This window comes from Gastrolobium bilobum, unplaced genomic scaffold, assembly GCF_033153095.1.
Source record: "Gastrolobium bilobum isolate Gb01-03AN ecotype WA unplaced genomic scaffold, APGP_CSIRO_Gbil_v1 utg50887, whole genome shotgun sequence".
Lineage (NCBI taxonomy): Eukaryota > Viridiplantae > Streptophyta > Magnoliopsida > Fabales > Fabaceae > Gastrolobium > Gastrolobium bilobum.
In genome coordinates, this window is record NW_026897800.1 from 48,037 (window position 1) to 58,772 (window position 10,736).

Here is a 10,736-nt window from a genome sequence, read left to right on the forward strand (position 1 = left end):
ACTTTTTTTTTATCTTTTTCTCACACTTAAAATGACATAATTTTACATCATTTTAAAATGATACAGATTTCCCCCTCAAAATATTCTCCTTGCCTAGGCATGCGTGGCATCTTTATCATCGATGAACTTGCCAATATGTTGATATTAACATATTGAGATTAAGATTTGATTATATTCTTCTCTTTTTCCGTAACTAATTTACTTGTTGATATTAACATCTATGAACAATACAAGTAGCATTTCTCTTTGTAATAATATAATAAACAAAACAGCATTGTCTTTTTCCAACTTTTGAATAGTCAACCTCGGCATATGTGCTTTGATCACTACAGCCGAACAATATTGATCCACCCTACAATATCGATAATAAGGACACATGCATGGAAACTAACTGTTTGCACAAAGTTCATTTCACTGGAACATTGTGTTTCCAAAATTACAAAAGTAAAATGTTATTAACTTTAACAATTTTCATTCAATCAATTCAACCCACAAAAGCAAAAGCTCTTATTTGTCAATTAATTATTTGGTGATTGGTTGAGCATGAGTTGCCATCTCAACACACTCCCTCTTGTGTCACGCACGCTCTATATAATGTATTTGCATACCTTCTTAGACCAGGCATCCATCTTCTGAATCTTTACTTAGCAAGATGGCACTTTCTTCTTCTCCATCTTCTTCTTTCTCATCATCTTCAGCAGCCATGTTTGCTTTAGCTTTTTTCATGCTTTTGCTTGCAGGGAGTTCTTCGGCTCAACTCTCTGAGAACTTCTATGTTAAGAAGTGTCCAAAGGTTTTTAACGCTGTAAAATCTGTTGTTCAATCTGCTGTGGCTAAAGAACCTCGCATGGGAGCATCTCTCCTTCGAGTCTTCTTTCATGATTGCTTTGTCAATGTAAATTACTCCTATTTTATGTTCTTAAGTTTTTAGTTTTTAATTTTTTCTTAAGTTATATATTAATTAATAGTATAATCTGTGTTCAGCAATTATTCTTTACTATCCAATGGGATAGCTCATATCATATCATTGAAACAAAAACCTTTTTGGTGTCAACATAATTTTAATAGTTAAGACCTCACATCACATCGTTCATTCATTCCTTTCTTTTTTTTTCTTGTGGATAAAATCCATTCCTTCCTTTAAAGACACAAAATGTTATAGATAGATAACCTTACTAAATTACAAGTATTTAATAGTGTAATATCTAAGTTGTTTTTATGTAGTTATGCTACCCACCATTTATACGTATTTTTCTTTCTTTCTATCTCTTTCAACGAGTCTTATTGAATGATGTGACAATATTAATAATAGCATATTTCAAGTATAATAATAAACAAAAAAAAGTACTTGTACCCAAAAAAAAAATGTAAAACGACCTCAACCTAACGGCTCCATTGTTAGTCACCACTTGTTTTACGAATGTTTAGTAGAAGCTAATTTTTTTTACCGGAAAAAATAATTTTTGAGAATATGATGAATTTTTTTTCTAAGTAAGTTATTAAAAGGTATTTAGTAAATCAAATTTTTTTCGAAAATATTAAGTTAATTTTATTAATGTTGTGTGTTAATTTTTTCATCATATAAAATTTTTTTTTTCACCCCTTCAATGATAATCTTCCCCAACTATTTTACATAGAAAAAAAAATTATGGAAAAAAAAATTTCTTAGTCATATTTTTATTTCACCTTCTATTAAATATAAACAAATATTTTTCACATTCCATTTTCCTAAGAAATTTTTTTTCACCTCCTATCAAATACTCCGGCATGCGAATTTCCACCGACAAGACACTGGTTCGAATCTCTGCTAGAATGAATTTTATAATGAAATACTCTTATTTTTAAAATATTCGTAATTTTTTTTAAGTTAAAAAACGGTAGTCTCTTTTTCTTTTTCATTATTTTACATTTCATTTGCGTTGTAGGATTAGCAAATACCCAATGTCTTATTGCCGCTTGATATTTATTTTTATTTTATTTGTCATTTTGTCTTAAGAATTAAGACTTTCAGCTTGTTCAATTATCCATGTACTTGCCAATATTTATATTAAACTTTTGTGTTCTTTAAACATGAACCTCATATAGCTTAGAAATTCTTCCTTCTAACTAATTATATTTTGCCTACTACTGCCCTCAAATATCATCAATTAGGTTTAGGTGAATTCAAAATGCTTCTCTATAACTTAATGGGTTGCTTGGTGCTGCTTGGAAACAGGGTTGTGATGGATCAGTACTACTTGATGACACTTCCTCCTTCAAAGGAGAGAAGACTGCACCTCCCAACAAAAATTCTTTGAGAGGTTATGAAGTCATTGATGCCATAAAGTCTAAGGTGGAGGCAGCATGCCCCGGTGTGGTGTCATGTGCTGATATTGTAGCCATTGCTGCTCGTGACTCTGTTGCAATTGTGAGTTCTAAACCAATGAATGTGCTAGACATTCAATTTCATCAACTTTAGTACTAAATTTCTGAACAAATTTGAGAATTAGTTCCTTCACAAAATTAGATCTTTAAATATTTATATTTATTTTGTACATTGGGTCCTTAATTAATATTTAATTATTCTTTTGGTTTATTCTATTTCATCCTGTACAGCTTGGAGGACCTTATTGGAAGGTTAAACTTGGTAGAAGGGATTCCAAGACAGCCAGTTTCAATGATGCAGGAAGTGGTGTAATTCCACCTCCCTTTTCTACCCTTAGCAACCTTATCTCAAGGTTTCAAGCTCAAGGACTCTCTACCAAGGACATGGTTGCCTTATCTGGTATTTGTCCTTTTCTCCTTTTCTCTTTTTCTCTTTTTCTCTCTCTTCAATTATGTGACACGTACATTTTCTTTTTAACTATTGAAATGACACATTTTGATGAAGACTCTGTATACATAGTTAATTACTTATGGTGGCCTGGTGGACCTAGATGTGACATTTAAATAACCATATACGTTGCATGTCATGTTCATTTTCTAGACTCATAGCCATGTGGCTTCTAAAAAAGAAAGAGTAGACTGAAAAGGAAAGCAAGTTTAACAACTGACAAAACATATGGCATTTTCGATGGGTTATGTTTGAATGTTTGCACGGATTTAAAAAAAGAAAATATTTTCTCATTTCTTTCCTATGCAAATAAAAAAATACGTCCCTTGAGCTTCTTTTTTTCTTTTTTACAAATGATGGGCTCACATTTTTCTCTCTATAACATAGATTATTTATCTTCTTTAATATGAGATCAATAACATTCTTTAAAAAAAGAAGGAACTCTATTTATATTTCATGGGAAAATATTTTTCATTTTAAATAATATAATTTTATAGTATGTTAGATGAAGTACTATCATTTTAGTATATATTTGATGATATTTTATATTCATCTCTTATAAAAAATTAGGAAAAGAAAAAAAAAGGAGGGAAAAGATAAAAAATACTAATTATGCTCCAAAATAACACAAAGTTATATTATTTAAAATGAGAAATGTTATTTCCATATTTCTTTTTAATCAATTCTTTTGGAGAAATAATTAACAATTTTGTAATAACATTATATAAGAAAACATTAAAGGAAAACTCCTCAGTACTCTGCCTCGAGAGTCTTTTGTTATTTTGTATATATATACATGTTACACATCAAATTTATAAGGTAGATTAATAAATAATAATTATTTGACCAGTATTATATATATGGTGAAATTCAAATGTAGAACTATTAAATTGATTTCAATTGTATTAGTTCATAAATTGTATTGTACACTACCATGTATATATATATACCAAACAACTTTAATTTCTACTAGCTCCCATTATATTTAGAGTTTAATGTACTAATAATGTAACTGAGATTGGGTAGTCCTAGCTATTTATTGGACGTTATCTTTGTGGTTTTAGGAGCCCACACAATTGGGAAGGCAAGATGTGCTACTTACAAAGATCGCATATACAATGACACAAACATAAACAGTTTATTTGCTACGTCAAGGAAGAGGAACTGTCCAAGGAAAAGTGGGTCAGAAAGAGACAACAATGTAGCATACCTAGACTTCAAAACTCCAAACCATTTTGATAACTACTACTACAAGAACCTTATCAACAAAAAGGGACTCCTTCATTCAGACCAGGTGCTCTTCAGCGGAGGATCTACTGATTCAATTGTTGCAGCTTACAGCAATAATCAGAAGGCCTTCGAGTCTGATTTTGTTAGAGCAATGATTAAGATGGGAAACATCAAACCTTTAACTGGGTCTAAAGGGGAGATTAGGAAGCACTGTGGGAGAGTCAATTAGAGGACACAGAGAGATATAATCAAGTAAATTGTCTGTGTGGTATGTGTGTATACCCCAAAAGTGGGGGAGTTCATCTGTTAACTAGGTGTTTTCTTGTGCCTTCAAAAATTGTTTTGTTGTGAAGCTCAACATAAATTTTAATGCAGTCATTAATGTAAGCAATAAATTGCAAAGTTTGTTTTGACAGATACTGTCACTTTGACAATGTCTTTATTGTAGTGCTCGATTAAATTAAAATGAATATTATTAGATTTTTTGTGTTCATTTGCTTTTAGCTCTGGAATTCTTGACAAATGACAAACCTATCGCACCGGCCAGCAGTGTAAATAAACCGCTGGTCTGTGAATGACTACGACATATGTGAGTTTAGGTTTGAATTAATATATTTAGTAAACTAAAATAGATTTAGACCTTAAAAAAAGTATTTAAAAAATAGTTTATTGTTTTATTTTTATAAAATAAATTTATTATTTAAATACTTTTAAGGGAGATGTTATACTTTTTTTTTTTTTTTGGTAAGCAGAGAGATGTTATACTTATCATCAACTAAGTTTATCATTTTTTACCATTTTTTTATAATCATCAGATGAAATAAAATCAACAATTGTTATTTGATATAATTTTTTTTCTCTCTTCCATGATCTCCTATACTCTCTTTGTCTCTCTTACTATCCTCTTTCCATCATGTTTTAGTCACTATTATTTTATGACTATAAAAAATGATAAATTTAGTTGACGATAAATATAATATTTCTCTAATTTTAAATAATAAAATAATATTATTCTAATTTTTTTTTCAAATGCTTAGGTTTTGAACGTCAGCTAATAATTTAGCTTATGCAAGATTAACAAATTAAGTTAGATTCAAAATATTTTATATAAATCTGGTTTATTTGAAACAAAACCTAAGGTATTCCAACCTATTTTCATCCTTATGTAGATATTTATAGATTTAAAACTTACTTTTTTTTATAAGCTAGAATAAAACTTATTTATTAGAACTTGATCCTAACATCAAGCAATATTTAAAAAAATTTGATGTCACTTACGGGGTGTTTGGTTCAGGGTAAATTTTATGAATAATAGGAAAATGTGATATATAGGGAAATGGTTGGAAAGTGAGATAGGTAGAAAAATGTAAAAAAATATTGTTTGGTTGGAAAAAATTTTACCGGAAAAATTAAGTAACTTTTTTAAATTCTATGTTTGGTTGTAGGTAAAATATAGATGGAAAAATTAGATAAGTTTACAAAAATAACCCTGTTTGTGCAATATTTTTACGGTGGCACGCTCGTCTTTGGTTCATTAAGCGGTGTGAGAAATTGTCTTGCTTTTTGGCAATACCACCTACAAAAAGGAGTTCCTTGACCGACTTTTTGAGCAAAAAATGCTATGCATCTACGTTTCCTATGCATCTACAGTAGGTGGCTAAATCAGGAAGGACAACGAACCAAATGCAGCGTTCTTAATTTTCCATTTGTGATATATCTATCGTTCTGACATTTACCCTAAACCAAACACCCTCTTAAGATTTTTGGATAAATATAACACTGTGAAGGAAATAGCATGGCAGACTGGGTTGGCATCCTATTCGTACGGGTTTTCCTAGTCAGTCCAAATCCTAGAAAGTGCTCCGACGGGGATTTTTATATTATAGACCCAGCCCACAACCTTTAGGTGCACCTTTTTTCAAAACGAAAAAAATTTCTTTCATTTAAATCTTTCTCTTCTTCACAAATTTGTCTTCCATCCATTTTGTTTTTCATTGTAAGATAGGGACTTTGAAATCTCCATCCATATTAAAATAAGCTCCCTCCGATGGGCTGTTTAGAAAGACTGTTCAATATATACAAAAAAAAAAAAAAAAAAAAAGACTGTTCAGTGACACAAATAGATGTTAGGTGGTGGCCTAGGCTAGTTAAGTCCACCTTTTGAGTTTTTGGCATTTTGCTTTTACTTTCCCATCTTTCGAAAAAACATAACATTGTTTTTATGGAGGAGGTGGAGAGATGCAATCTTAAAATTGATTAATCGGGTCATTGAAATTGCAGGTATTAAGGGGTTGTTGGATAGAGTGATAAATTTCAAATTCCTATAAAACTGATATTAAAAATTCTAGTTACACATTATATGTTATAAAGATTTTAAAAATTTAAAAAAAAAATGAAATTTCGGGAAATTAAAATTATAAATAAATCACATAAAATAATACTACTGGGTAAGTGATATTTTTGGAATCTGACTTGATAGAAATTTTTTTATATAATTTATGGAATATAAATAACTCTGATTTAATATTTTCATGATTAAAATATCATCTCTTGTTAAAGTTTTAGTTGTGATCAGTATACCCAAAAAAAAAAAAAAGTCTTAGCTGTGATACTATGTTTCACAAAATCTTGGATTCCTCTTTGCTTCAAGCCGCATCACTTCGGAGATCTTTTTGTGGCATATCAGAATTTTTACAAAAATTCATCAAAACTTAGTTTTGTAAAAGTAATCCATATTCTCAAGAATTATTGACAATCAACTAAACATAGAATTAAGAAAATTAAGCCAATATTGCTGTAAATATTTCGACCTATAAACAATTTTTCAGTAATATTCACGGGAAATTTACTTTTCTAAAATTTCAAGAATAAAAAAATTTATCTTCTACCAAACGCCCCTTATTGATATCTATTAAAAAAAGATAGTCAATTTTTTTTATTAAAAATCAAAAATAAAATGATCACCTTTTCTTGAAAAATAAACATTCCAAAAACAATAAATTTACTAGCTCTGATATTTAAATAATAAAAGAATATCGTGTCTTATAAATATTTAATGTTTTGTTAACGGGTATGAACCTTAAAATTGTTTAGTCAAGGATAATACCGTATAAGAAATTGGTATGAACCTTAAAATTGTTTAGTCAAGGATATTACCGTATAAGAAACGCACACACTGTTTAGTCATGAATAATACCGTATAAGAAAAAAAAAACACACACAATATCATTTGACATTGGTGTTAAAATAAAGCTTTGATATCAAATCTTAACTATTAATTTTCATCAATTTGACTGTTAAATTTTATTAAGAATTAATAATTAATTAATAAATATAACTCAATAAATAATTATTATTAGATTCATGAAATATACGATTAAGATTTGGTGTCAAATTTTTTAATTTTACACCGGTGTCAAAAGATCATGTCCCTATATATATATATATATATAGGATTAATTATTTGTCATGTCACTTGATCGTCTTATAACTCAAAACTACGTTGTTTTAAATATTTATTTTTCTTATTTAATTGATCTGAAATAGATATTATATTTCTTCCTCTTCCTTTATCATCCTTGTATCAAGTGACTTGACATCGGGAATATATATATATATATATATATATATATATATATATATATATAATCCATGTACAATTCAATAGTCACATTTTATGTCTCATGTGATTTTCTTTAACTAATTGAACAGGTTCATGAGACATAAAATGTGACTATTGAATTGTACATGGATTATATATATATATATATATATATATATATATATATATATATATATATATATATATATATATGGCTTTAAAGTTTCTAAAGTGAATGTAGATAAGTTATCTACATTCGTTCTCAAAACGACGTCGTTTTGGGTTGAAAAATTAAAATAAAAAGACTATTATAACCCTGAAATAAATTATAATTATAAAAATACCTTGATTTCCGCCTCAAAGCGACATCGTTTTGGGATCACTGTAGATATGTTATCTACATTGTCTGTAGAAAAAGCGAACTATATATATATATATATATATAAGAGGTTATACTTACTACTAAACTAATCACCGTTGATTTCAGCCAATCTCACGGTTAAAATTTATTGAAAATTAATAATTAATTAATAAGTATATCAAATAAATTATAATTGTTAGATTGGTGAAAATTAACGGTGATTAGTTTAGTGTTAAGAGTTGTAACATTTTTCAGTAGTAAATATAACCACCTATATATATAAATGGGGAGGGTTCTTTTGACTCCAGAGTAAACAATGTTATTAAAACCGGCCCGGTCATTGACCCGGTCGATGTACTGGGTCACTGGTTCAACCAGTGGGTTACTGGTTCAACCGCATGACCCGATAATTATATGCAATTTTATAATTTATATTAAAAAATTATAAACACACTCAAATATCTAAGCAAAAATGTCAAAAAATTCAAATATTTTAAGATAAAAAAGAATAAATCACATATTATTATACAATAAAGGATCAAACAAAAATATAATGATCGTGATACGGGGCTTTAGATTCAGAAAATGACATCTCTAACTATAAATCAAATCGAAATTTTCTGCATAGTGCATAATTAAGATAATATTAGTGTTGTAGGTACCTAGCTTATGTAAGTTAATAAGAAATAAATATATTTAAATATGACCATTATGATTTTTTTTTTGAAAAAAAATTTGGAATTTTTTTGGGACCGGGCCGGGTCACCGGTTAACCGACCGGGTCACCAGTTTTCATGAAAACCGGCCGGGTCGGACCGGGTTGCACCGGTTCTGATGCATGGCCAGTCCGTTGCTTAAATTGGATCGGTTATATGACCGGTTTACCGGTTCACGAGTCGACCCGGCCGGGTCGGTTCGGTTTTAATAACACTGAGAGTAAGACTTTTAAGTCTTACTCCTCATCTTAGCCGTTGATGGACGGAAATCAACGGTTGTCATTTGTAATGTAATTAATAATTAATTAATTAATATGACTTCCTAAACTATAACCGTTGGATGGACGGAAATCAATGGCTGAAATGAGAAGTAAGACTTATAAGTCTTACTCTGCAGTCAAATGATCTCTCTCCTATATATATATATATATATATATATATATATATATATATATATATATATATGGGTAATACTTCTCTCATTTAACATGAGAGAAGTTTTTTTCCTACACTAACAAGAAATGTGGAGCCACAAGTTAAAAAAAATAAAAAAGAAAAAAATTACAAACACGTAGTTTTATGTCTCAGTGACATGAGATAGTTATTTTCTACTGTTGGAGAAAACTATTTCCTATATATATATATATATATATATATATATATATATATATATATATAGGATTTATTTTTTCTAAAGTTACTTTAGATAACTTTATTTAATGTTCATCGAAACGATATCGTTTTGGGACGAAAATCATGCTATTTTTATAGTTTTAATTTATTTCAGGGTTATAATAGTCTTTATCATTCTAATTTTTTAATTTTTCAACTCCAAAACGACGTCATTTCGATGAACATTAGACAAAGTTATCTACATAAAACATTAGATGCTTTTTCCCCATATATATATATGGGTTTTATAATTCTCATTTAACATGAGAATTCAAATTTTCCTACACACCCTTCGATTTCCGTGCTGACATGGGTCCTACATATAATTTTTTCTAACACATGGGTCCCACATACTTTTTATCTCTACAACATGAGAATTGAATTCTCATTTAACATGAGAAAATCAAACCCCTATATATATAGGGAAAAACTAATATTATGTTGTAGAAAAATTCTTAGGTCATGTCATAGAGACAATCAATTGTGGGGTCTACTATTTTTAAAATAAAAGAAAAGTAAAAGAATTGATGAGCCAACTTTTATGTTTGTGTAGAAAAATTGCTTGTGTCATGTAAAAGGAGGAAAACATTACCCATATATATAATCAAATATAAGTTAACGAATCTAAGATGTAACCTAACAAGTTGGCAAAAAACTTCAATTCATTACATTGAGAATGAAAAGAGCTGTGAGATTCATGAGATGCTCATCGCAAACCATACCACTATCTTAGCAATGGCCAACGGACTTAAAGAGCTTGAATCCAACTGAAAATCGTAGAATGAGCTGACAAAGATGTACAAACTCTTGTACCATATAAAAAAAAAAAAAAGATGTACAAACTCCATTAGCTCATTGAGAAATACATCTCTAATGCTGCTCTGACTGTTGATACTTTGTTTTACAACTTTTTTTTTTTTGGAGTCCATTTTTAATCTTCAAAAATTAGTCGTGGTTATTACCATAATAGTATAGAAAAAAATAGAAGTCATCACCTTTTCAAATAGACTGCAGAAGGATAAATTATTAGGGGTAAAATGAAAAATAGGAAGGCAAGAAAACCCAGGAGGTAAAGAATTGTGAAAACTTAGATGTTTGATGAACCCAAAAAACTCTACTGAAGAGAATGTAAAAGAAGAAAAGAATATAGAATTTGGTCACAAAGACAACCAAACACAATGCTGAAGCCCCCAGCATCTAGAATTTATCCCTTTCAAATGCTGCCCATCGAACATTACATGCAATAATATGGAATCTGTTGTGCATAGCGTTGAGATGGTTGTTTCGCCTGTTATATAAATCATCCAAGGACTAAATAAACCAGATATAACAATTTGTCCACAA

At 29.3% G+C, this 10,736-nt stretch overlaps 1 protein-coding gene across 1 annotated transcript; it reads left to right on the forward strand.

Moving 5' to 3' along the window:
* The first annotated feature begins 627 nt into the window (after positions 1 to 627).
* On the forward strand, positions 628 to 4,461 carry LOC133310439 (peroxidase 4-like). The gene is made up of 4 exons (XM_061511376.1): positions 628 to 895; positions 2,216 to 2,407; positions 2,596 to 2,764; positions 3,877 to 4,461. Exons 1-4 carry the CDS (start codon positions 653 to 655, stop codon positions 4,269 to 4,271), a joined length of 999 nt encoding a protein of 332 aa, XP_061367360.1. The 5' UTR covers positions 628 to 652; the 3' UTR covers positions 4,272 to 4,461.
* The last annotated feature ends 6,275 nt before the right edge of the window (positions 4,462 to 10,736 follow it).

Coding starts and splice junctions, on each gene's coding strand:
- LOC133310439 (XM_061511376.1), top strand. CDS start 653: ATGGCACTTTCTTCTTCTCCATCTTCTTCTTTCTCATCATCTTCAGCA. Junction 896..2,215: donor TTCATGATTGCTTTGTCAAT/GTAAATTACTCC, acceptor GCTTGGAAACAG/GGTTGTGATGGATCAGTACT. Junction 2,765..3,876: donor GGACATGGTTGCCTTATCTG/GTATTTGTCCTT, acceptor TTGTGGTTTTAG/GAGCCCACACAATTGGGAAG.